At 49.2% G+C, this 27395-nt stretch overlaps 1 protein-coding gene across 2 annotated transcripts in view; it reads left to right on the forward strand.

The window, feature by feature from the left end:
* CDH23 (cadherin related 23) overlaps nucleotides 1-27395 on the forward strand; it is a gene marked incomplete at its 5' end in the record, with an annotated part of 434991 nt that overhangs the window by 14959 nt on the left and 392637 nt on the right. For both annotated transcript variants that reach the window (XM_082407240.1, XM_082407239.1), the window contains one exon: nucleotides 21453-21524. In XM_082407240.1, the coding sequence (XP_082263366.1) occupies nucleotides 21458-21524 (67 nt within the window). The remainder of the gene's footprint in view (nucleotides 1-21452; nucleotides 21525-27395) is intronic.

Consider the following 27395-nt stretch of genomic DNA (forward strand, 5'->3'; position numbering starts at 1 on the left):
TTGAGTTGTAAGAGTTCTTTATATGTTCTGGACACTAATCCCTTATCAGAATAGAAATATTTTCTCTCATTCTATAGGTTGCCATTTCATTCTGTTGATAGTGTCCTTTGATGTATACAAGTGTTTAATTTTGATGAAATCCAATTTACCTTTTTTATTATTGTTGTTGCCTATGCTGTTGGTGTCATAGCCAAGAAATCATTGCCAATTCCACCTCATGAAGATTTTTCCCTAAGAATTTATAGTTTTAGTTCTTACATTTAGGTTTTTGATCCATTTTTAGTTAATTTTTGTATGTAGTGTAAGGTAAGAGTCCAACTTTCGCATGTGGATATTCAGTTTTCCCAGGACCATTTGTTGAAAAAGAGTGTCCTTTCCGCATTGAATGATCTTGGCACCATTGTTGAAAATATTTTAACCATATATGCAGTGGTTTATTTCTGTGCTCTCTGTTCTACTTCATTGGTCTATATTCATGCCCTTACATCAGTATTGCACTCACTGTGATTAATGTAACTTGGTAGCAAATTTTGAAATCAGGAAGCATGAATTCTCCAACTTTGTTATTTTTCAGGATTGTTTTGGTTATTTGGGGTCCCTTGAAATTGCATATAAATCTTAGGATGGATTTTTCTATTTCTGCAGAAGACACCATTAGCATTTTGATGAGGTTACATTAAATCTGTAGATTGCTTTGGATAGTATTTTATCTTAACAATATTAAGTGTAGTATTTTAACAATATTAAGTCTTCCAATCCATGAACATGGGATGTCTTCCCACTTATTTATGCCTTCTTTAATTTCTTTCAGCAACGTTTTATAGTTTTCAGTGCACAAATCACTTGCTTCCTTGGTTAAGTTTATTCTTGAGTATTTTATTCTTTTAGATGCTGTTGTAAATGGAATTGTTTTCTTAATTTTGTCTTCAGGTTATTCATTGCTAGTGTATAGAAATGCAACTTATTTGCATGAGTTGATTTTGTATCCTGCAACCTTGCTGAATTTATTTATTAGCTCCAACAATTTTTATTTTTTTATTTTTTCCAACAATTTTAAAATGGAATCTTTGGAGTTTTCTATATATAATCATGTCATCTGTGAATGAGATAATTTTACTTATTCCTTTCAAAATTGGAATTGGGAATTTATTGCCCAATGACTCTGGCTAGCACTTTCAATACTGTGTTGAATGGTAGTGGTAATAGCAGGTATCCTTGTTTTGTTCCAGATGTTAAGAATGTCTTTAGCCATTGAGTATGATGTTAGCTGTGGGTTTTTCATATATGGCCTCTTCTCTTCTGTTTTGCTAAGAGTTTTTTTTTTTTATCATAAATGTGTATGGAATTTTATCAAATGTATTTTTGCATCTATTTGAAATGATCGTGTAATTTTTCTTCCTTCTCCTGTTAATGTGCAGAATTACATGAATTGATTTTCAAAAGTTAACCAACTTTGCATTCCTGGGATAAATCCAACTTTGTCTTGATGCATTATTCTTTTCATAATCCCTTGGACACTATTGGACTAGCTATAACAGCTTTCCCTTGACTATATTTTGCATGTGAATTGTTAATATTCTTTAAAATATTTTTTTCATCTGTGTTCATGAAAGAGATTGACCTATGATTTGCCTTTCTTCTGATATCCTTGTCAGATTACAATATCAAGTTATGCTGGCCTCATTATATAAATTGGGAACTGTTTCTTCTTTTTCTGTTTGTCTGTAGGAGTTTGAATAAGATTTGTATTATGTTTTTCCTTAAATGTTTAGGAAAATTAAATAGAGAAGCCACATGAGCTTATATTTCTTAGTGGGAAGGTTTTTGATAACAATTTCAATATCTCTAGAGAAATAGGACCATTTATATTTCTGTGTTTTTGTGGGTCCATTTTGGTAAGTTGTATTTTCTGAGGACTTTATCTATTTTATATAGATTTTTATATGAATTGATATAAAGATATTCATAATATCTCCTTCACTATTGTCTTATAGTCTCTATACTTTGTAGAATCTGCAGTGATACTTTCTTATTCATTCATGATACTGGTAATATATGCCTTCTCTCTCACTTTCTTCATTGTCTTGCTGATCACTGGATTTGTCACTTTTGTTAGTCTTTTCAAAGAACCAACTTTTAATTTACTGATTTTTGTTTATTTAATTTTGTTTTCTATTTCATTAAGTTCTGTTTTTGTTAATAAATTTAAAAATTTCCTTCTACTTTTGAGTTTAATTTACTTAGTGAAACACTTTTTCAAGAAAGGTATAGATCATTGTTCTTTAGAGTTTCTTCTTTTTTAAAATCTTAATTTAAGGCTACAAAATTTCCTCTAAGCACAAAAGTTGTATGTCAAAAATTTTCATGTTGTATTTTCATTATTTTAAGGCTCAAAATATTTTCTAATTTCTGTTGCACTTTCTTCTTTGATTTACATTTTTTTAGAAGGACATTGCTTCATTTCCAAACATTTGGGGATTTCCTCATTTTTTTAATTGTTGTTTTTGAGCTTAATCTGCTATGATCAAAGAACATACATTTGAATGACTTCAATTCCTTGAAATGTTTTGAAAGTTACTTTATGGCCCAGAATGGTGGATTTTGGTAAATTATCCATTGCCTCACAAGAAGAATGTTTATTCTGTAGTTGTACACAGTGTTCATTTTGTCAGTAAGGTCAGATATGTAAGTCAGGTTGATTAGATGTTGGTATCCTTACTGATTTTTCTGCTTTTTCTATTCGTTTTTGAGAAAGTTGTGTTGAGGTCTTCCATTTCGACTGTAGATTTGTCTATTTCTCTTTCTAGTTTTCCCCAAAAGTCCCCAACCCATGGGACAAGGGCATTGGAGGGCCACCTAGATGTAAAAAGCCATTTGAAGTTTTGTGTGGTTTTTAATGCTCCTCCTTTCCCCCCAGTTTTATCATACAGATTTTCAAGCACACAGAAAGGTTGAAAGACCTATACAGTGAACACCATGTACCCCCCACTGGGATCCTACAGTTTACATTTTGTTGCATTTCATTTATCATATATGCATCCATCAAACCCTTTCTTTGGGGCTGCATTTCAAAGTTAGTGGTGTAACACTGGCTCACTTCACCCCTAAACCCTTCATCATGTGTATCATTAAGTGGTCAACTTGCCTAATTTTAAAATCAAAAGTGGGGACCTGAAACTTAGTTCAGGCACAAAGACAGCTCTTTAAGAGAAAGTGGGCCAAGTAGGGGAGAAGATGTCACCAGAAGGGTTTTCACCTGGAAGACTTAGGATGGTGATGGTGAGGCCGAGGGTCCCTCTCACCTGCCAGGCTGCAGGGATGGGGTCTGGCTTGGCCTCTGTTGAACGCTTCGCATACAGCAGTTCAGGCCTTGTGTTCAGGATAGGTCTGTTGAGCGAATGAGTGGCGTGCTTCAAAGGGCAGAAGTTGACTGTGTGATTCTGGAGGCTATAAGCCCAAATAAAGAGTGGAAGTTCCTGGAAGGCAGCTTGGAGTCCATTACAAGAGAAAATTTGTCTTTCTTTCTTTTTCTTTTGTTTCTTTTCTTGTCTTTTATTTTCGGCTGCATTGGGTCTTTGTTGCTGCGTGCGGGCTTTCTCTAGTTGTGGCGAGCGGGGGCTACTCTTCGTTGAGCTGCGCGGGCTTCTCATTGTGGTGGCTTCTCTTGTTGTGCAACACAGGCTCTAGGTGCGCAGGCTCAGTAGTTGTGGCTCGCAGGCTCTAGAGCGCAGGCTCAGTAGTTGTGGCGCATGGGCTTAGTTGCTCCGCGGCATGTGGGATCTTCCCAGACCAGGGCTCGAACCTGTGTCCCCTGCGTTGGCAGGCGGATTCTTAACCACTGCGACACCAGGGAAGTCCTCTTTTTCTTTTTTGAAATACCAAATTATCTTTTGTTTCTACAACTTTATTTTCAGGTAGGTCATATAGTGTACATACAAAATTCAAAAGGCCCCAGATGGAATACAGTGAAGTCTCTCTCTCCTCCCTCTCTCCTCCAGCCACCCAGGTTTCCCTCCCAGAGGTGGTAGGTTTTCTGGTTTCTCAGTGTCCTCTCAAATAGTCTCTGAACACACATAATGATGATGATGATGATGATGATGATGATGGTGATGATGATGGTAACACTACTAATAACACTTATTGAGAGCTTATTATATGTGAGCTTGTATTCCAAGTATTTTACATACATTACTTCATTTGATCTTCGTAGCAACCCTATGAAGTAGGTACTATTATTATCTCCATTTCAGAGATGTGGGAAACTGAGGCCCAGAGAAGTTAAGCAGCTCAGGAAAGCTCATCCACCCACACGGGCAGTCAGGATGTGAATCCAGCCGGTCTGGCTGCTCCCTTGACCTCTTGTTCTGTTCCTTTCAGTGTTTCTCGGAACCAACTGCATCGGAAGCTCCCTCCAGTGGCCTGGCAGTGGTGCATTTAACAGTGCACCAGCCTGGCTGAGATGGTGGTGAGCTCCCTGTCCCTGGAAGACATTCAACCAGATGACCCCAAAGGCTTCTCCACAAATAGCCTTGTTAGTTTCCCCCCAGCTTTAGTTTCTGCTGCTCTCCTGCCTGCAGGGTCAGTCTTCTCTCCTGTCTGTAGGGGTCTCAGGTCTGTATCCTGTTCCCTAGAACCCAAAAGAGGAGGCCTCTGAGCATCTCATAAGGAAGGATGAGGTCTGGGCAGGTGTGGCCGCTTCCCGTCTGCAGGAGGCAGTGCCGAGGCACAGAGTGGGCAGCGGGCGCTACTCAGCCACAAAGCAAGGCTGAGTCTGCCAGGAATGGTCCTCCACACTCCTTTTCAGGTCCCTGCCTGTCTCCCTGTGTTTAACCTGGCTTCTCTCCCACTTTCCATCCCCCACCCCAGGCCTGAGGAGAACCTGTTTGCCTGGAGAGGTGGGTGGGGGCATATGGGAAAGAGCTGAGTAAAATTCTTCGCTAGGAACAAATCTCATTTTCAAGAAAGTCTTGACAAAATGAGGCATTAAATTACAATATTTTGAAGAGCGTCGTAATTCTATTGCAGACAGCCCTTCATCATGGAATCTGAAAGCTGGGAAAATACAAAACTCATTAGATTAAAATAAACCACCTACTGCTCTAGAGAAAAGCTTATTTATCAATATCAATTTACTTATGATTACTCTGGCCTGCAATTTGTTATTTTTAAGAATTATGATTTGTGTATTGCTCATAGAGATGTGAAATATTTTTTCTTAAATTGAGTGTTTTAAAAAAGATGTCCTTAGTAAAGGTTAGAAAGTGGGTACTGAGGATGAGGAAGGGGGGAGGGTCAGGAGATAAATTAAAAGAGGCTGGGGTGGAAGATGGTGAGGAAGTGGGTGTGTGAGGAGCTGAATGGAAGCAGATGTGGACAGAGTAAACCTGAAGCCACGTGAAGCCTTTGGGTCTTTAAAAGAGGTTTTTTTAAATTAATTAAGAGGAAGGACGTCCTAATTTACCAAGCTGTCCAAAAGATGGAATGTATCCTATGTAGGTAGTGAGCTTTCTGTCACTGGAGGCATACAAGTTCAGGTTCAAAGTCTAGAAGGGAGGATGCTGTAGAGTATAGCTATTGGACGAAGAGCCAACTGTAGTTCTCTCCAGTCCTGGTGTTCAGTGATTCTCTGCATCTCACACACCAGGTCTGGAGGGTAGGACAGTGTGGGGCAGTCTTGCACCATGTAGAAGAGAGAGCACTGGATTGGTGGCGGGGGGGGGAGAGTCAAAAACCTCCATCTTGAATTCACTGGCTCCCGTGCTCCTGGCTCCCGGCTAGCCCTTGCTCTGTGGTACTCTGGAAAGGGCTCTGTTCCTGGAGCCAGAGCCTCCTGTGTTCGAATCCTGCTGTCGTTACTTTCTGCTGTGAGATCCCAGTCAAGTTGTGGATTCTCCTTCAGCCCCAGTTTCTTCATCTGCAGGATGGGTCAGTAAGGCCCGCTCATAGGTAGTGGTAAGGATCTATGACACTTTATAAGAAGTCTAGCACATGGTACGCACGCTCAACATGTGTTAATACCCATCCTGCCTCCTTCCTGGGCCTCAGTTTCCTTATCTGCAAAATGGACTGTCTGCTGGGAATCTCTGGGTTTCTTCTGGTTCTAGTTTTCTGCCCCAGGTGTTCAGTGTTCCTTGTGTGAGGAAGGAAGGTGGTTGGGGTGAGGGGCAAGCCCCAGCAGCTCCTGGCACCTCAAACCTCCTTCATGGCCTCCTGCACTGATGTGGGTGGTTTTCCTGGTCAAAGGACCTGCTGTCAGTTCCCCATGTGCTTGTTCTGCCTTTGGGAAACTGGATCCCCATTTCATAGATGGGAAAGTGGAGGCCCAGAGAGGAGAGGGGTAGTATGCTCGTCTGCTTCCCCCACAGCCCCGGGTCCCCTGGTCTTAAGGCTCCCTTTCCTGGGCAGCTCCATGGGTTGAGGGGAGCAAAGGGGAAAGCCTTCAGAATTTTAGCCCCCAGGCTCGGGGCAAGTCCTTTGCCTCCAGAGGAGGAGGGCAAAGCAGGAAGGCCCTGCTTGGCTGGGTCCTGGTGAGAAGCACATCTGGTCAGAGGTTAGCAGTGGACAGGCAGAGGGATAGCTAGCCAGCAGCTCTGGCAGGGCGATCTGGCCTCTGCAGGTGGGTCTGTTTGCTGGGAGTGGGATGGGAAGGCAGGGAGGGCGGTGGCGGGAGGTGACAGCTCTGGGGCTCACCTGAACAAATTCCTAGTTGAGTCAGTTGAACCGAGGTCCAAACACTTCAGGGTTTTGGGGTCATGCCTCTTAACCCCCCTGAGATTCAGTCTCACCATCTGGAAAAGTGGGTGCCATTGCAGGTGGCTGCAAGGTGCTGTGAGAGCCAGGTGACCTAAAAGGCAGCAGTAAGCCGGGCAGGCAGCACGGATGGTGCTCTCTGTCCTGTCTGAGACCACATGGCGCCGGCTCCCTCGTGGCCTGCGATCCCGGTGAGGGACGAGGCGGGGCTGTGATGAGTGTGGCAGCAGTGACATGCCCTACGCCTAATGGGCATTACTACTACTGTTGTTAGTGTTTTGTGGATTAGGCAGAAGAGACAGCGACTGCGGATGGAGCAAGGCATGAGGGCATTTGAATCGATTGGATGCTCACCACGGGCGAGGCGCGCTCGAGGGCGCTCATTTAATCCTCATAACACCCGCCGAGGAGGTGCTATTCTCTCGGTTTGAACAGAGGGGAAACTGAGGCTGAGCAGGGATTTGAACACAGATGTCTCCCTCCAATCTCCTGAAGCTCCCCGTGTGGAATTGTCCCTTTCTCCCCACCGCATAGTAAGATAGCCCGGCGGGACCCTGGTTCCTCCCTGAGCTCTTGGTTGAGCATCTAAAACTTCTTCCCCACCAAGGCCCCACTGGGCTTTTCTTTCTTCCTTCGGGAGCTGCGATAATAGTAAGCATAAAAACAATCGAACAGCATCTTGCACAATTATGTGGGGAGGAAGCAGCTGTCACAGACAATCTGGAAAAGATTTATCACTTAACTTCCAGAGAAAACTATCGGCTTACTGTAGAGAGCGAGCCCAGGCCCTATCCCCCCTGCTCCCCGTTCCCTGGGGTGGGGACATGCACGCCCCCCCCACTACCACGGGGATCCCGTTTCCCCCACGTGGACCTGGCTGAGAGCGGCTTTCCAGCACCACAGCCACAGGCTGTTCAAGCTGGAAGGGGGCGCATCCGTATCCCTGTCCTCCTGGAATGTTCACTGTGCACCTACTATGCGCAGGCTTGGGCTGGCTGGGGAGGAGCACTCAGTGTGGTTAGCACAGAAACAAGATCTCGCAGGCCCGTGTCAAGTGCTTTAAAGCAGCTGAGCAGGGATCCCAGACAGAGGATGGAGGGCCACTTCTGCCTGGGAGGCTGGGAGGGGGTCAAGGGAGACGCCTCAGGGAAGGTGACATTTCAGCCTCTTTCTGACAGGTGAGTCCCCACATGGCCAGGTGGGAGGGAGGGCCTTCGGGCGTGGGGACCTCACCAGGCAAAGGCCTGAGCTGTGACGTCCTAAGTGGCATCTTGCAGGCAAGGATACTGAAGCTTGGAGAGACCCGATGCCTTGCCTGGGGGTTACCACACGATTCACGGCTACCCCGTGATTGAAAATTCCTGTTTGCACCTAAGGAGGAGGAGGAGGAGAGGCTCAGTGCTGAATGGGTGTCCCTGAGAGACTGGAGAGCGTCACAGAGGGCGTCCTGGAGGGGGTGGGGTGGAAGGCAGGCGAGGGAACCAGTTTGGCTAACATCACAGTGGGAGAGAGAGAGAAAGAAAGAATATGAATGGGCTCCCAGTCTTAAGCCCCGGGCTTGGGGATGAGGCAGAGGCCTTTCCTAGGAGTGTGGCTGGCCGGGAGCCTGCCCTGCCCATCTGCCAGGACAACGCCTGCCCTGGCCTGGGCTCTCGAGCTCCTGTGTGGGTGAGACCACAGCAGGAAGTGGGCACCTTCGTGCTCTCTCTGTCGCCTTCATTCCCTGCGGTCCCCCCGGGGACCTGTGCCAAGGAGGCCTGGACTCTGCCACTTGATCCCTTGGCTTATTCTCAGCGTCCAGCTGATCCTCTCAGTGCTCAGTTTCCTCATCTGTGAAATGGCCTAGCATCTGCCTGTCTAGATTTGCAGTCACATTCACGGAAAGACTTTGCAGAGTTAAAATCAGCAGAGATGTCCTCCTGGCAGCGCTTAACAGTTGGGGGTTGTGCCTTAGGATGCAGCATGGAAATTGCTGGGTGACGGCTGCCCAGCGTTCCAGACTCTTTGGGGCAGGTTTTGGGGTGCAGGGGGCCAGAGTGGAAAGGGCAGAAGGAGAGAAGGAGGTGGAGACTTGGAATATATGTGGACCCCTCCATCTGTCTGGGAAGAAAGGGACATACAAAAGGGTGACCTGGCTTCCCTCTCACCCCCATGTCTTGGGGATGCTAGTGAACTAGCCGGTAGAGATTGAACTTGGTCCCACTCACAGTTCGCTTGAGTGCCTGCCTGGCCACTGAGCAAACGATCTTGACTTGTCTGTGGGTGGGGCGGGGCAGGGCGGGGCCGTGGTCAGCATCTGAGAGGCAGAGAAGAGCAGAGCCGGGAAAACCGCGTCCACCTTGCACTTTACAGAGGCGAGCCGGGGCTTTCCAAAGGCTACCCAGCAAGTGGTTGCAGGGACAGGCTCAGGACCTGGGGTCTCCATTTCCATCGCTGGCTCTCAGGCTGAAGGGCTGAAGACAAGGAAGGCAGCCTCTGTGGCACTCAGTTTCCTTGTTTGTAACGTGGGCTGCTCCTGGCCTAGGTTGGCTCACCACTGGGCATGGACTTCAGGTGTGGCAAGACGGGACTAGGTGAGGCCAAGTCGCCTCCCTAGTTGGGGGTGGGAGGCAGCGCCCAGAGAGGCAAGCAAAAGGGTCAGCACCCTGGTTGAACTGGCAGGTTAACTGGCTTAAATCTGATACACTTCAGTTTCTACACTAGCTTGCTTTCTTCCTTTTTAAATTTATTTTTTTATTCTTTAAACAGCTTTATTGAGATCTAATTCACATAGGATACTATTTACCCACTTAGCGTGTACAGTTCAGTGGTTATTAGTACATTCACAGAAAAGTGCAACCTTTGCCACAGTCTATTTTGGAACATTTTCATCCTCTTAGAAAGAAACCATACCTTTTACCTATCACCCCATATATTTCCATCACGTCAACCCTAAGCAACCACTAATCTATTTCCTGTCTCTATAGATTTGCCTTTTCTGGCTGGACATTTCATATAGATAGACTCATATAACATGTGGTCTTCTTTTGTGACTGGCTTCCTTGACTTAGCATGATGTTTTTAAGGTTCATCCATGTTGTATCAGTACTTCATTAATTTTTATGCCTGAATAATATCCCGTTGCATGGATACACCACGTTTTGTTTATCCATTTGTCCATTGATGGACATTTGGGTTGTTTGACCTTTTGACTATTAAAAATAATAATGCTCGAACGTTCATGTGCAAGTTTCTGTGTGGACATAGGTCTTCATGTCTCTTAGCTGTATACCTAGAAGTGGTATTGCTGGGTCTTATGCTAACTGTTTAATAGTTTGAGGAACAGCCAGACTATTTTAAAGTGGCTGTACCATTTTACATTCCCATCAGCAATGAAGGAGGGTTCAGTTTCTCCACATCCTCTCCAATGCTGCTATTATCTTTTTGATTATAGCTAAACTAGTGAGTATGAAGGGGTATCTCATTATGGTTTTGATTTGCATTTCCCTGATGACCAGTGACATCGAGCATCTTTTCGTGGGCTTATTGGCCATTTGTACATCTCCCTTGGAGAAATGTCTATTCAGATCCTTTGCCCATTTTTAAATTGAGTTATTCATCTTTTTACTGTTGAGTTGTAAGAGTTCTTTATACATTCTAGATAAGTCCCTTGTTAGATGTATGATTTGCAAATATTTTCTCCCATTCTGTGGGTTGTCTTTTCATTCCCTTGGTAGTGTCCTTTGAAGTATACATATTTTTAATTTTGGTGAAGGCCAACTTGTCTATTTTTTCTTTTGTTGCTTATGCTTTTGGTCTCATATCTAAGAAACCATTGCCTAATCCAAGGTCATGAAGATTTATACCTATTTTTCTTCTAAGAGTTTTAGCTCTTTCATATAGGTTTTTGATTTTGAGTTAATTTTTGTTGATGGAGTGAGGTAGGGTCCAATGTCATTCTTTTGCATGGGACTATCTAGTTGTCCCAGTACCGTTTGTTGAAAAGACTACTTTTTCCCAGTTAAATGGACTTGGCATCCTTGTTGAAAATCAGCTGACCATAGACACATGGTTTATTTCTGGACTGTTAATTCTATTCCATTGTACTGTACATCTCTCTGTATGCCAGAACCATGCTGTCTTGATTACTAGTTTTTAAATGGGATATTTGCTACTTTGTTTAAATACTGTTAGTACCCCAATGCAGATAGCTTAGAAAATACAGAAAAACATTAAGGATAAAAAAAAAATCACCTGTTATCTCACTAAGGAAAGATAAAATAAAGATGCAAATGTGTTGCTATATGTTTTCTATACAGATATATATATATAATATATAATTTATTTTTTTCCAACATAGTAGCACACTATGAATAGTCTTGTAGCTTACGTTTTCTGTTTAACAATTTGCCATGAACATTTTTCCTTGTCAATAAACGTTCTCTGAAAACATGATTTTCCGCGGCTGCCTCGTAGTCAGCTATATGAAAGTGCCCTAATTTACTCATGTAAACGTCTGTCATTGATTATTGACTGGACTGTTTTTACCAGTATAAACAGTGCTGCCGCAAACATCCTCAAAAAAAACCTCTGTGCCATGATTCTGATGATTTCCTTAGGGAAATTCCGGTCAGTGGAACTGGAAAAAAACCTGGAGTTTTATTGTGCCAGATGGCCTCCCGGAAATCTGTACCATTCCCACTAGAGGAGATTTTCACAAAAACTACCACGTGGAATACAGTCTGACTCAAAAGCTGTTTAGGAGTTGTTTATATACTTTAAATATTAATCCTTTCTCAGATATGTGATTTGCAAGTATCTTCTGCAGGTTTGCCTTTTTACTCTGTAGATAGTGTCCTTTGATGTACAAAAGTTTTTCATTTTGATGAAGTCCAATGTATCTATTTTTTCTTACCTGTGCCTTTGGTGTTATAGCTAAACCCAATGGCATGAAGATTTCCCTCTGTGTTTTTGTCTATGGTTATATATATTTCATAGTGCTGATATCAGTCACTTATTGCCTCAGTAGCTGCATAACAAAGCACTACAACAATCATTTACTCTCACTTATGTGTCTGTGGGCTGACTGGGGAGGGTCAGCAAATCCAGGCGAGGCATGACTGAGCTTGATTCTGGGCCCTGTGTGGGTTCAGTCTGCTCACTCTGTCTGGGGCATGTTCTTGTGAGGCTGAAAGGCAGGAGCCCAAGAGGCAAGCCCCTCTGCACAAGGATCATGCTTCTGCTAGTATGGAGCTTGGCCAGAGCATCCATTGGTCAAAGCAAGTCACATGGTCAAGCTCAGCATCAGGGGTGGGACAGCATCCTCTGCCTACTATGAGACCCCAGCATGGGTGTAGATGCTCAATCCTATGCAGAGTGAAGGGTTGGGACTAATAATTCGATCATCCACAGTGATGACCAGGGGGTGGAAATGAACTTGGCAGGTTTGAGGCTGAGAAATGGCTAGTGTGCCTGAAATACGGTGATGGAAGGGGTAAGGAGGAAAGTGCCACTTACGGATGCATGAAAGATATTTGTTAACTGAATTAATCAAAAGAATGTATCAATGGAAGTGAATTTACTGAGATGGGAAAAGCAAGGATGGGAACCTATTCAGAGAAGAAATTGGATCGCTGTTGGATAAGTTAAATGTTAAAGACACACCAAGAGGAGATGTTAAGTTGGCAGATGGCTGTATGGGGTAAAGTAGACTCTGCTTGCAAGGAGCTGAGGGTCTTCTTGCAGAAGGAGCATGTGTGAAAGTCTAACTAACCCTTGCAGCTGGGATAGCTGTCTCCAAAAATGTACGAAGGACAAGGGGAGCTGAGGATCCCACTGCCGGCAGATATCCAGGAAGGCTTCATGGAAGAAGTGGCATTAGAGCTGTGCCCTGAAGGGGGAGCTGGACATGCAAGGTGGGGCCAGGTGGTCCTCCAGATGGAGAGAATAGCCTGGCCGAGGCACAGAGGGAGAACACAGAGTGTGGTGACTGGCAGTGACCCCTTGAGGGAGAGGGTGCAAATTTCAGCAACGTGCCAGAGCTGGGCCAAGGTCTGTTGGCTGTTACCATGCTGGTGAGTCGGGAGATAGGAGAAAGGTGACCTTGATCAACTCTATTCTTCCTCCCCACCCTGATGGGACTGGGGATCTGAGGATCAGGAGCCTCAGCTGCCTTTTCTGGAACTCAAAAATAGAGTGAGTGCCCGGTGCTAGTGAAGGTATGGGGAAACTGGCCCTTTCCTAATCGTTGGAGGAAGTGCAACTTCGGGCACCCTCTTTGGAGAGCAGTTTGTCAACAGCTATACAAATATGAAAATCTCCCACTTCACACGGTGTATAGACATGGGAACAAGGATATTCATTGTGGCTTCATTCATTAATGCGAAAGGTTTAAAACAAACTAAATGTCCATCAGCAGAGGTTAATTACGGTCCCCCTGAATAGAACACTCCACAGTTACTAAAAAGAGGAAGGCAGCTCTGTGTGTACTGAGATAGAACAATCTTCAGGATACGTTGCTATGAGAAACAGCTAGGAGTAGGATAGCATGAATACCCCTTGATATTTTTTTAAGAGGAGAGAGCTATATGCTGTATCCTTACGTGTACCTACAGTACTTCAGGAATTCTTGATTGCCTCTGGGCATGTGTGGGCTTGGGTAGAAAGGAGACTCACTTCCTGCTCTACATCCTCCTGTACAATTATTTACCCTGTCCGTGCATGACTTCCAAAAAGGACAGAATAAAATATAGTTCCTGCTAAATGATTTTTTAAAAAGTATAGGTTGAGGGGACTCAAGACACCTAGCCTCTTGTGGAGGATGCTGGACCACCTGACACGCCGCCATGGGGGTCTCAGGCTGTGCCCCTCTCAGTCCTGCTTGGCTCACCTGCCCCCCCAACCCCCGGTTCACTCAGTGGGAGCTTTGGGGAGGGACCCAGGGAAGGGCACAAGAATATAATGGCCACAGGGTGGTCTTTTCCCTCCTTCCAAGTAGGGTCCCTGTAAGTGACCTTCCATCCTAGCAGCCTCCCCAGACAGTGGCCTGGATGGTGTGGGCTTTGAAGCGTGGCCATCAGTGGCCCTAACGGTGTGCCTGCAGGCGTCTCCTTACACGCACAAACATCTCTGTGTGTAGTGGTGGTGAATAATCCCCAAATTGTCTTTGATTTCTGCAGTGTATTTCTGTATTTCTATTCAGAGTTGAGTGCGTCTGATTTTATGGGAATTCATAGCAGTTCAGACGAAATCGTGGCACCCTGCTGTGAAAATCTCTCATTCCTGAGAAGCTGAAATGTTCAGGTGTCCCCTCCTGCCCTTTCCCTCCCCCTCTGCTCTGTCCCCCTTCCTGTCCCCTCACCTGCTGGGACGGAAAGCACTGCCTCTCGGCACGCTGAGTGCACCCTCTGGCCCTGCGTCTCCTGCCTGGGCTGCGGGGAGAGGTGGGAGACGGTGACAGGAGGGCCTGCCCGGGAGCTGAGCCCGGAGTGGGCTGGTTTCCCGGAAGAGGAGAGAGTGCCTTGCTCGGCAGCAACGAGGAGCACGCTTTCTCGTCTGTCCAGGAAGCCAGGCTGCGATGGGCTTCATCTCGGGTTTGGTGCAAAGGCATTTGATGAAACCCCTGTGGATCGGGAGGGGTTTGCGAGGAACCTGGCTCCCTCCAGCCTGGGGAAAGGGGGGGCAAGAAGGAGGGGCCCTCCAAGGTTGGGCCAGGGGCCCCCCTGCAGCCGTTCACAGAGCCCAGTTTGCAGATGTGAGAGAGCGGATGAGTACATTTGGGCACTCGTTTTACTTTTAAATTTCAGGTCCTCCCCCTGACCCCCCACCTGGGGAGACAAGAGCCCTCAGAGAGGGCCAAGCTTCAGACCTGGGCCTGGTCTCCAAGGCCTCGGCTTTAGCCACTCTGTTGCTAATGCGTCTCCGCGGGCGGAGCAGGGGGAAGTCCTCCTGATGATGGGCCTCATCGGACCTCCCCCCCGCGGTGTGGGAAGGTAGCCTGGCTGGGCTGGCAGGGCAGAGAGTCAGGGCCTCAGCGCTGGGACCCACTTTCCGGGAGGGAGTGAACTCCTGTCCCTAGAAGGGTCTGAGCAGCTGCAGAGGGGTGCGGTTAACCTGAGGACCAGCCCAGCTCCGAGTGTCTCCTCTGGCATTCAGACCTAGGACCGCGGGCCTCAGCAGAGCATAGGAAGGAACTTTCTAATCAGAGTTGTCTGTCTGTTCACAGGCTGCTGGCAACGTTTTGGTAGGGTGGACACAAGCTAGGTCTCTGATTGTTAAAACATTGAGTGTTTATTATAGAAAATGAGGAAAATGAAAATTGTATATAGAAGAATATAAAATCAGCCATAAACTCACCAGATGAAACCACTGTTTCATGTAACAGTCCTGTATGTGTGCCCCCCCACACACACTCACACATGTACACAGCCGTACACAATCTTCTGAGTGCTTCCTGTGGACATCCCACAACTGAACCAGTCCCCCTTGGCTGTCTGGGCTGTTCTGCTGTCATAAATAACACAGCAGTGAATGTTCTGTGGCCGAGTGTCCATGCACGGCCATGATGATTTCCTCAGCTAAAGTTCTGGAAGTGGAATTGCTGGGCCACGAGGGTGTACACATCTTCAGGCTCTTCATACAAATTTCAGATATTGATTGATTCTCAGCCAAGTTGCCTTAGCTTGAGGGTGTGGGAGCCCTGGTGATCTCGTCCCTCTGGTGGCTTCAAGTGCTGATGACGCCTGCATTCACATCTCTAGCCCCACCTCAGGCCTGAACTCTAGTTGAGGGTATCCTCCTGCCCCGTCCAGCATTGCTGCTTGGCTGTCAGCAGCCATTCCAAACTCACTGTGCCCCAACCTGCGCTTCTGATCTTGCGCCTCAGCGGGTCCCACCCGCAGCCTTCCCCTGTCCTGGTTAACCGCGACTCCATCCTTCCAGGTGCTTGGGCCAAAGCCCTCTGCTCGCTTCTTTCTAGCACAGCGATATCCTCTCCAGCAAGAAACCCTCTCAGCCGTACTCTGAAAATGCCCAGAATCTGCCAGATCTCACACCCGCTACCCCTACCCTGCTGGAGCCCCCAGCACCTCTGGCTTGCATCACTGTGGTAGCCTCCACACCTGTCTGCCTGTATCTGCCCTTGCCTCCTACTGTGAGTCATCAACTCCGCAGCCAGAGTGCTCCTTTAAACCTTGAGTCACTCTCATCCCTCTTGGCTGTCTGAGGACCACGACTCCCAGTTTACTAATGTCCGTGGTTGACAAGGTGCCCATGGTGGTCCCATTGTTCTCTGCCCTCATCTCTTACAGCTCTCCCCGCTGTGCACCCCGCTTCAGCCACACTGGCCTCCTCGCCGTTCCTCAGGCGTGCTAGCACATCTTGCCTCAGGGCCTTTGCAAAGGCTGTTGCCTCTGTCCAGAAGGCGTTTCTCCCAGATAACCACATGGCTTGTTCTCTTGCTTCCTCATGTGTTTGTTCATACATCACCTTCAGTGGTACTCAGACCTCTTGTCCCGCTCCTTCCCTCCTTCCTTAGCACTTACCATCCCGAACACACTGTAGAACTTGTTCACCGACTCTCTGTGTTGGGCTCCCTTAGGCGTGCCAGCTCCCCCTCCGCCAGGTCTTCAGCCTGTTCTCTTCTCTAGGCCTCTGTCTAGCGCAGTGCCTGGCCCACAGCAGGTGATGTCGGGGCAGACATGTGCAATGTGGCCACACCTCTCCGTGTAGCTCATAAGCTCTCTCAGGTGTAGATGGAGGCTTTGATTTTATTTGGGGGGGAGGTGATTCCTATGTGGGGGTGAGTCCTGGGATGCTGTAACTGTGCCACCTGCCAGAGCCTCCCCTGCTGGCCCTCAGCCCAGGCCTCCACGAGCAGCAGGTCTTTATGGGCTGATGACAGGACAAGGTGAAGGCCAGTGTGGTCAGGGTTGCTGCCTTGAATCTGGGAAATTCTGTAGTCCACTCCCTCCAGGGACAAAGGTGTTAACCTCTAGGGGATGGTGCTGGAGGAGGCATGGGGAGTGCGGAGGGAGGACTTGGTCACCCCTGACGGTGCATGCATTGTCTTATTGGTACTGGTTCCGGCGCAATGCCTGTCAGATGCCAGCGTGTAAGGGCAGACTAAACAGGAGCCAGCCCTAGTTGTACCTCTTCTTCTGGCACACGCACTCGGCCTTGCTGCTGGCTCCTGTGTACTGTGGCTGTGGAGCATGTTGTATTCTCACCCAGGTCTGGCTTAATAGCCTCTGAGTAGATGCAGGGTCCTGCCCAGGGCCTTCCCACCAGGCCCTCAATGTGGGCCTGCCCTGCGGCACGTGTCTGAGCTCAGCAAGTGTTGGGGCTGAGGCTGGGAGATGTTGGGCTTGAGCACTTACTGGCCGTGTGACCTTGGGCAAGTTGTTTAACCTCTCCAAGCCCCAGCATGTAGGACACACTACACACCACGGTGGCTGGCATGTACTATGTGCTCAGTAAGTGTTAGCAGTATGCATCCTTGAACTCTGTGCAGCTCGCATCTCAGCTCCCCTAGAAGGCTCAGGAGTTCTCTCTTTGCATGGCCCTGGGCAGTGACAGGCGCTGTTGCTTTTTGATACCTCACATGCATTGCCAGCCATTCTCATGGCCCTGTATCCTCCCACAGTGCCTGGTTCAGGGCTTGGCATGAAAACGGATGTTGAAGATTGGCAGTCTGAGGGCTTTGGGTCCTGGCTTTGGGTCTTCTTGGCAGTGGGTATGTTTGAGAGATTTCTGGAAAGCTTCCTGTGAGAATGGGTTTTGGGACAGCCGGCTCTAACCCTGCTTGTACCTCTGGGACAGGTCTCTGGCACTTATCCCAGGCCGGACAGGAAGCCCAGCACAGAAGGGTGTGTGTCTATGTTTCCTGGTACACTGGGGACAGATGAGGGTCAGTGGGAGCTCAGGCCGAATCCTGAGGATGGCACAGCCTCGCATGGTAGAGAAGGCCATGCAGCTCTGCTGGCCGGGAGGTGGGAAGACCGGGAGGCTGAGGGAACAGCTGTTTCACAGGGCGGAGCGAGGTCAGGCAATCCCGGGGGACCCATGCTGCTCGCTGCAGCCCCAGCACCTAGGGAATGCCAGCAGGCAAAGGCAGCATGTATCGCAACACCTGGCCCGGAGGTTGGGGCCCAGGGGCCTCTTCCCATTGCCACTAGCCTCTGTTCTCTCTGGACCTTGCTTTCCTCCTCTTGGCCAAAGGGACCAGAGGAAGAATAAGATCTGGGATCTCCGGGAAAACCCAGTAGTAGGATGGACCCACTTTGTCCTGCCCACTCTGCTTTACCCTTTGGAGCCTGTGTCCCTTCTACCTAGGGTCTGTGCCACCTTGCCCCAAGGCAAGGATGGAGAGTCAGGATGGAACAAAGATTGTCCCTGCTGTTGGATGCTCCAGAGGTGGCCTCTGCCAATCCTGTCAAGTGAGGGCTGTGTTTGGCTGCCCTTGACTGACAGAGGGGGGCACTGAGGCAGTGTGAGTGCCTCTGAAGGGGAAACAGACATTTAAGGAGAGAGCATGGGGACAGTGTGCCCAGCAGCGTCAGAGCCGGAGCCAGCTCGTGGAAAGTGAGGTGCATCATGCACTCGTGTGTGTTGTGCACACATGCTCACTTCTTTGTGTCACATTCATCCTGCGTCTATTGTGTTGTGTATTGTCCGCCTTGAGGGAGGGGCCACGCCTTCCCCTTTCATAGATTAGGAAACGGGGTGGGCAGGGCGGGGCTGGACAGCAGCATGGTGTGATGGAAATAGCGTGGGACTCAGGTCCAATCCTAAGTGACCTCTCTGAGCCTTAATTTCCTCATCTGTAAAATGGGGACAATAATATCTACATTTTAGAGATATTTGAGAAGATTGAATAAAGTCACACCTGTGAAAATCCCAGGCTTGTGGGAGTTGCCTAGTAAGTGTTCATTTTCCTCCTTCCTTTCTTCCGCTGCAAACTTCCTGCAACACCCAGCCGAATGGTGTGTACTCCCAGCGATTTGTGGATGATCTTCTTAGCAGATGTTGTTTAATTCTCATAACAGCTGGTTTCCAAAGGCAGAGGGCTGGAGATTTTTTTTAAAAGTCACTCACTCACTATGAGATGTCAGAGTGTCACTTAATTGCTCTGTGCCTCGGTTTCTCCACTTGTAAATCAGGGATAATGCTTGTGATGCTGGCTAGCTTCTTTGCAGCATACGGTAGGCTAATGCAAGATAACAGATGGAAAGTGGTTTGAACATTTAGAAAAAGGCGTCATGCTCAACCTCACTGGTAGTTAGGGAAATGCAAATTAAAACAACAAGGCCATTCCATTTTTCATGCTTCCAATTGGCAGCCATTTAAAAGAGGGATCACTTCCAGGTGGGCACAGAGGCCCTCTCATACACTTCTAGATGGAGTGGGAATTGCCACAGTCTTTACAGAAGGTAATGTGACAGTGTCTAAGAGAAGTTTACATACGTGCTCTGTGTTGTATTTAATTGGCCCATTAATGCTACCGTTGGAGAACCAAGATTGAGAGCAAAGTCCCAACACCGTTACATGCAGAGATATGTCCACGGTGACATTGCCTGTGTGGCAAGAACCTGGAAACACTCAGATACCCAACAACAGGGGATGTTTGTCTCCATGACGAAACATCCATGCCATGACCTGTTATCTAGCTCTGAAAATGGAGGAAGTGGATGTGGCAGTGTTGACCTGGAGGGTTGTCTGTGAATTCTTATGACATGAGGAAAGTGAGTTTCTTTTGTGTAGAGGGTGACTTCATCATCCTAAAGAGAAACAGCAGCCACTCCACTCGTACGCATTTGTAATATGAACATATCTGCTTGGGTGTGGAGAAGGGCCTCGCAGGGTACACGCCAGGCCCAAGCTGCCCACTCTGGCCATCAGACAGGTCATGTTTGGCTCATGAAAATGGAATTATTTGCCAACATTTAAAAATTGAATTCATGGTAAAAGCCAAATTTCCAGCTTTTCATTGAGAAAAATCGGAAGCTCTGGGCACACTGCACCCACATTCCCTCTTGGCTGAAATACATCAGCAGCTGCTGCTTTTGGACAGAGTGTGTGGCCTCCAAATGACCATCATTCCCACCACTGGGGTCTCCTCATTTATATGCCCTGCATGCCCCTGTGACAGGCTGCTGACCTCTGGAAACGCAAGGGGGTGGAAATACAGGGATATGATGGGCATTTGTCTTTTATTACGTGACAACATCTTAGAATCTTTTATTTCCCACATCACTGTTTCATACTTGGTAATTAGAACATTTTCAGTACAGTATTCAAGGAAAACACGAGGGCACCGTGGGCCATTGTGTGTGGTGTGGGACAGGATCCATCCTCCACTTGGCACCGGGCTGGGAGAGGGAGTCGGCTCCAGGTCCGGAACCAAGAGATCTGAGCCCTGGGCCCTTTCTGAAGCCCTTGCCCCGAGGTCTTGCAGAGATGTGAAGTCTCTCCACAAAACCCTTTTCTTCAGCTCCCTTCTCCTCCCCAAGGCTTTTCTGATCATTTATTGATGAGGGAGGTGGCATGTCAACTTGGGTCCAGATGCTGACCCCACCACTCACTACTTGGGGGTCTCTGAGCAAATTGTTTAACGGCTCTTGGCCTTCAGACCCCACCTTGTGAACCGGGGAGTTACAATGCCTCCCAGGCGAGGTGCACAGTCGGTGCTCCCTGAAGGAGGATGTGTGGGCCCTTGGCTAGGCCGTGGGGATGCAGAGGTGAGTGGGCTGTGAGCTGAGACATGGAGGTGAGACAGCGTTAACAGGGCTGACTGTTCAGCGGAAGGCAGGGATCGCCAGCTGAGGAGCGTGGGCCCCTCCCGGTGTCACTGCTGGTCTCCAGGGAGGCCTGCTCTGGAGCCGCTGCAGGCGCAAGAAGGAACCAGAGGGCCGTGGCCCTGCTGTAATGGGGCCGAGCAGGCCACGGCCGTGATGGGAGGGAGCGGCCCTCCCGCCGCCCACCCCCTACCCCCGCCCCACTACACTTAGAGATGGGAGCTTGCTTTGCTGAGCCTCTGGCAGCTGGACCCCAGCTCTCTCTAGAGCTTAGCTAGAGAGAAAAGTCCGGCTCCAGCTTTCCACAGACTTGCTGGGGGGCCCTGGTCAGGTTACCTCCCTTCTCTGTGCCTCTTTGGACACCATAGCCTGGTGGCTCCTTTCATATCCAAGGTTATGAGATGATACTGCAGATATAAAAACAGGAAAAGACATGTTCAGTGGGCACTTTGGCTGGGGGCGGGGGGGCCTGCCGACCCTCTCTGAGACCCCTGTCTTCCTGCTCAGCACCCACCTCCTGACTCTGTCCCCACTAACCAGGTTCCGCCGCCCTTGGGGGATGCTGGCCTGGAGGATAGAAGCAGCAGCCTCTCCCTCTGCCCCCTGAGCCCCGCGTGTGTCACAAACCTGTGCCTGTGCCCCCTGAGCCCTGCCCACAAGCCGTGTGGCCGGCCTCCACGAGGGCACAGAGGGGACTGTTGCCCCTGCCCTCAGCCCAGTCGTGCCACACCACTGGACGATGACAGAACCCCAGGGTACAGACCCTCTCTTCTTCCCCATGTGCCCCGCGCCCCCGTCTGCCCTGATTCTCTCTCCTCCCTTCTCAGGCCCAGTTCGCCCCGAGCTGCAGGGGTGAGGCAGTGCTGCTCAGCCTGCAAGAGCAGGCGCTCCAATAGGACGTTTCTCACCCTCCCCTCCTTTTGTCCCCAGGAGCCATGAGGTGCCACGTCGCCTCCAGCTGCCTCGTGGTCTGGCTTTCTGTGCTGATCTCTGGATGCTGTGGTAAGTTCAGTCCTCCACCTTCTCTCCCCGCAGCGAGCGTGGGAGGCCGGGCTGGACGGTGTGTGGTTGGCGTCTGTGCTCTGGGACTCTCAAGACCCTGCCTTGCCGTGTGTGTGACTGGGCACTCGCTTCCCTTTCTGGGCCTCGGTTTCTTCTGCAGCCCGCACAGGGCTGAAAATACCAGCCATCCCCAGGGCCTGGGACACATGAGGGAAGGGGAGGAGCCTTGAGAAATACTTGAGCTCTTAAGGGGAGGCATCTATGACCGTGAACTGTCCTTCTTCTGGGATGCGGGGACTGGCCCCAGTCCTAGTCCGTTTCACAGTTGTCTTCTGAGCACCTACTGTGTGACACCGTGTGCCCTACTGCGTCCAACTCTGGGGGTATGGAAGAAGTGACATTCTCGGGCACTCAGGGGCTCACCAGGGAGAAAGACACAGATAGGATTGCTCTAAGCAGGGTGGGTAAAGTGGTAATAAAGGATGTACAGAGCTCCAGAGAAGCCCATCAGAAGAAAAGATTAATTGAACTTGTGGGCACAGGAGAGACCCAGCCAGAAGGGAGATGTTTCATCTAGGCCCTGAAGACTGAGAAGTCGTTTTAAAGCGGGGAGAGGGAAGAAGGGAATCCTGGAGGAGGGAACAGCCTGAGCGAGGGTGTGGCTGCCAGGAGTCTTTCTTCTCTGCAGGGGGCGGGGCCAGCCCTCCTTCCCCTGGCCTTGCAGCAGCCAGGTCAGTGCCAGCTTTAGTGCCCACGGAGAAAGCCAGGAAAGGCCTGGGCATTTGCCTCTCCTGGACAGCGGGAGCAAAGCAGCTCTGGTCTGCACGAAGGAAGGCCAGGACAGCAGGCACAGCTGGCTCGGTGTCCCGCGGGACCAGGGTGTCCTCAGGGAAGAGCTATGGGCAGAGCGTGCCTGGCGACACAGGCAAACATATTCCTGAGGGGCGTCGGCTCCTTCTCTCACTCCGGGGAGCCGGGAGCCTCTGGAGGAAACCAGAGCTTCATGCTTGGCGGACTGCTGCTGGCATCCTGCTGCCCGAGAGTCCCTTGAAGGTCCCCTCTCCTGGCTTCCATGCTGGGAGGGATCTCTGCTGGAACGCCCCTGTGATGGGGAGCTCACTCCCATCGAAGCAGCGCAGGATTATGGCACAGCCTCAAAGACTCTCAGGGGCAGAGCCAGAAGGGGTCCCAAACCCTCTTTCCACTCCTGGCCCACTTTACAAAGGAGAAACTTGACCCCTGGAGAAGCAGCTGGCCCAGGGTCGTACAGCGCAGGGCCCAGCTAGGCCTCCATCCAGGTCTCTGTCCTCCTGCTCCTCTCTGCCCCATCCAGGGAGGGCTCAGTGAGGGGCACCTGAGACCCTCAGCTCTGACCCTCTGGGTTTGCTGTTGGTGTCCCCGGACTCCTCAGGGACTCTGTGACCTTGGACGCTCATGCCCTCCCCCGCCCTCCCCGTTAAAAAGAAATAAAACAGGTGCTAACAGCTTGGCTGCCTTCCTAGAAGAGGTGCAGTCTCCCCTTGAGCTCTCTAGATCAAAGGCGGCTCATGCATCCAAATTGCAGCAGCCATCATAACAGTGGTGCTGTGCACAGGTCACCTCTGGCAGGGAGGCAGGGGGAGGGGCAGTGAGGGCTTTTTGTCGTCATCTTGAGGCTGGGAAATGGTGGCCAGAGAGGTAGAGTGATTTGCCCAGGCCACACAGCAGCGAGTGGCAGGGCGTACAAGGCCGCACCCCTGGTCGCTGCTCTGTGCTCCCTGTCCTGTGCACCTTCCCTGTCATGAGTTGGGGGCGGGGTCTAGGGCTGTGCCCAGCATGGACCGCAGTGAGAACCACTGTGCCTTCAGGGGCCTGGGCAGGTGGGCCTGGGCTGGGCTCGGGCTTTCCTGGTTCCAGTCCGGGCTCTGCCACTTGCCGGTGTCCTTCAAGCCCTGAGAGGAATACCCTGTCCCATCCCACGGTTCTGAGTGAGGTCTGTGCTTCCTGGTCTGGTGGATGCCTTGTCCTTCCCACATCACGTGCCTTGACAGCTCCGCTCCTCCACATCTGCCCAGCTTTGCTTCCTTCCGGGATCTTTCCCTTCCTCGCTGCGTGTGGAAGGCCTGTCATCCAGCACCGCAGCTCGAATCTGCCTTCTCTGTGAGCCTCCCCCTCTCCCTTCTCCCCTCAGGCCTGTGGTGGTTAAAAGCTTGATTCTTGTTTGGGTGTTTGAAATAAATATTTAAAGCTAGTGGACCCGCATCTACCTTGTAGGGAAGGATCAGTGTGAGTGGGCCAGGGATGAGGGGAGAAGGCGTCCAGGGCAGAACAAACAGTAGGCGCCAAAGCAGGGAATAAGCATGTGTGGGGCGGGGACAGAGGGGTGCATCGTGGATGCGGGCAGCTAGACTCCTGTTCCTTCACAGAAGTCGCCCGTTGTCCTCTCCCCTCTCACGGGCACTCACGTTCCCACTTGGCCGGAGGCCTCACAGCTCCTGAGGCAGCAGTTTGCCTCTGGAGGACACAGCCTTCATGTCTTAAAAGTGTCTTTTAAGAGAACAGGCGACCTGTGGGCACCCCCCTTTCCCACCCTCCCATCACCCTCCCAGTCCCCACTGGCAGCCCAAGGCCACTGGGCTTCCTAGGATGGGAGCCTATTCCCAGATCACGGTCCTGCTTGGTATGTGGCAGGTGACGTACGTCCCCGAGGCTCTTCCCAACCTCCCGTGCAGAGGTCTCAGTGGCTGATTATCGGCAGGTCCTGTAAAACAAAATTTGAAAACAAACGATGCTGCTGCAGGTGACGTTTTTTCTGGCTGGTTTCCCTCCCACTGCCCCAGCCTGAGCCCATGCCGAATTCCCTGGTCACCCCTGAGCCTTCTACCCTGGCTCAGCTGCTTTCTGTAAGGGAGTTCAAGGCCCCCAGCAGGGATCCAAAGCCTCCCCCTCTGGCTGAGCAGGCAGCACTGTCATTAATACCAATATTAATAATAGCTACCATTTATCGAGTGCTTGCTGTGTGCGGGAGCACAGCGCTAAGTGCTTTATGTATGTAATCTCATTTTATCCTCAACACAGCCAAGAAGTAAGTCCTATTGTTATCGCTATTTTACACCTGAGTAAACTGAGGCATGGGGAGGTCATATGACTAGAAAGAGGCACAGAGAGACTACAAACAAAGGTGAAGCCCTTGACCACTGGCCTCTTTCTGAGGCTCTTGTGTGTGCGAGGAGCCCCAGGTTCCTCATATGAGAGGGTGGAAGGGTGTGGGCGAGTGCATATATGTAGTTGTGGTGGTCAGGGAGGGCTTCCTGGAAGAAGGGACATCTAAGGCAAAACTTGAAGGATAAATAGGAATTTGGCAATTGAAGGCAAAAGGGCCAGCAGTCCTGGCCAGGAGGGGAGAGAGAGGCTACAGTGCTTGCAGAACCAGAAATGACATCAGCTTGGGTGCCTGAGCAGACGGGGTGGGGGTGGAGATTCCATTAGTTCTGCCTGCTCCCCACTAGGAGGTCTCCAGCAATGAGGGAAGTACTAGCCTCTGTGTTCTTGAGCCTGGCCCTAGCTCTGAGGGAGCCAGGTCAGCAGAAATGAGGGAGGGGAGGGCTGCAGCCCACCCATGTTCAGGGCCCCTGGAAGACCCAGCAGGAGCTGCTTACGTGTGTGCTACACGATGTCGGCCCCATGTGAGACCGACCAGCCCCCCATCCCTGGTTGGTAGGGGCAGAGGGGGAAGTGCCCTCATTTGCCTCCTTCTGGGGTGTTTTCCAATACAACAACCAGTTCTCCAACTCTCCAGACACCGACTGTGTGTCCAACAATTCAATTCAATTCTGATGCTATCTACCCAGAGTTAGTGCCAGATTCCACAGATTTAAGGGTTCAGCTCTACTTCAGATGCTAGTGGTGAGTCCCAGGCCACCTGTACTTCTGACCAACTGGCTATAAATCAGGGCTTCCTACTACCCTTTCTCAGGTTCAGTTAACTAGAATGACTCACAGAACTCAGGGAAATACTTTACTTACATTTACTGGTTGAATATAAAAGATACAACTCAGGAACAGCCAGATGGAAGAGATGCACAGGGCAAGCTATGGGGGGGTGGGTGGGGTCGGGTGGAGCTTCCATGCCTCTCCAGGTGTGCCATCCTCCCAGCACATGGATGTGTTCACCAACTTGGGAGCTCATCAAATATTGGAAATCTCCAGCTCCCCTCCCCTCCCTAGAGGTTGGAGGTGGGCTGAAAGTTCCCCATCTAATCACTTGGTCTTTCCGGTGATCAGCCCCTTCCTGAGGCTCTCTGTAGAGGCCCCACTCTAAGTCTCCTCACTGGGAAAAGGGAACCCTCCTACCCTGTTGGTGGGAACGTGAATTGGTGCAGCTACTATGAAGAACAGTATGGAGGTTCCTTAAAAAACTAAAAATAGAGTTACCATATGATCCAGCAATCCCACTCCTGGGCATATATCCAGAGAAAACTCTAATTTGAAAAGATACATGCACCCCAGTGTTCGTAGCAGCACTATTTACAATAGCCAAGACATGGAAGCAACCTAAATGTCTATCAACATATGAATGCTTAAAGAAGATGTGGCATGTATACGCAATGGGATACTACTCAGCCATAAAAAAGAATGAAATAATGCCATTTGCAGCTACATGGATGGACCTAGAGATTATCATACTAAGTGAAGTAAGTCAAACAGAGAAAGACAAATACCAATGGTATTGCTTACATGTGGAATCTAAAATATGACACAAATGAACTTATTTACAAAACGGAAACAGACTCATGGACATAGAAAACAAACTTATGGTTACCAAAGGGGAAAGGAGGGGGTGGGGAGTTAGGAGTTTGGGATTCGCAGATACAAATTACTATATATAAAATAAACAAGGTCCTACTGTAGAGCACAGGGAGCTATGTTTAATATCTTTTAATAAACTATATATAGTGGAAAAGAATATGAAAAATAATATATTTATATGTATGTATAACTGAGTCACTTTGCTGTACACCAGAAATTAACACAACATTAAATTAACTATACTTCAATGAAAATTTTTTTTTTAATTTAAAGATAAAAAATAAATCACCTCATTGACATAAACTTGGGTGTGGTCAAGGGGGCTCCTTATGGATAACAAAAGACACTCCTATCACTCTGGAAATTCCAAGGAGTTTTGAAGCTCTGTGCCAGGAACTGGGGGCAGAGACCAAATATATTTCATATTATACCGCACTACTGAAGGCCTCTGGGGGGTTGCTCAGGGGACAGAGGAAGCCAGCCTTGGGGAGGCTTTGTGTGGGGGACTTGTGATATGGGGGACTCTTCATAGATGTGAAATTCCTCAGCCCATGACGGTATCATGCTGTCCCCTTCCAGAGCCAGCCCCCAACCTGAGGCTGTCACAGAGTGGTACAGGGTTACCTGCACAGGCTTCCAGGTCTGGGTTCCAGTACGGCCCATGCCACCCTTACTAGCTGTGTGACCCTGGGCAAGTTACTAGTTACCCCCTCAAAGCCTCATTTTCCTCAATAGTAAAATGCGGATGTGACAGCACATGTTGGACCATGAGGATTGATGGAGATGGTATAAGCGGCTGGTACAGAGGAGGGTTCCATAGATGGCAGCTATTATTATTGTTGTTGTTGTTATTATTGTTATTAATCACATGGCATCAGCTGGCCATTCCTTCACACAACAAGTAGCTGCTGAGGGCCTTCTAAGTGCCAAGTCCTGTTCTGGGCACCTGGGTTGCAGCGTGTAACACAGCAGACAGCCCTGTCCTTGCCAAGCTCCCAGTCTGTCTACAGCTGGGAGGCCCAGTAGGAATACAGTGTGAGCCACATGTGTGGTCTTAAATTTTCTAAGAGGCGCATTAGGACA

The sequence above is a fragment of the Balaenoptera borealis genome, assembly GCF_965194805.1.
Source record: "Balaenoptera borealis genome assembly, chromosome: 10".
Classification (NCBI taxonomy): domain Eukaryota; kingdom Metazoa; phylum Chordata; class Mammalia; order Artiodactyla; family Balaenopteridae; genus Balaenoptera; species Balaenoptera borealis.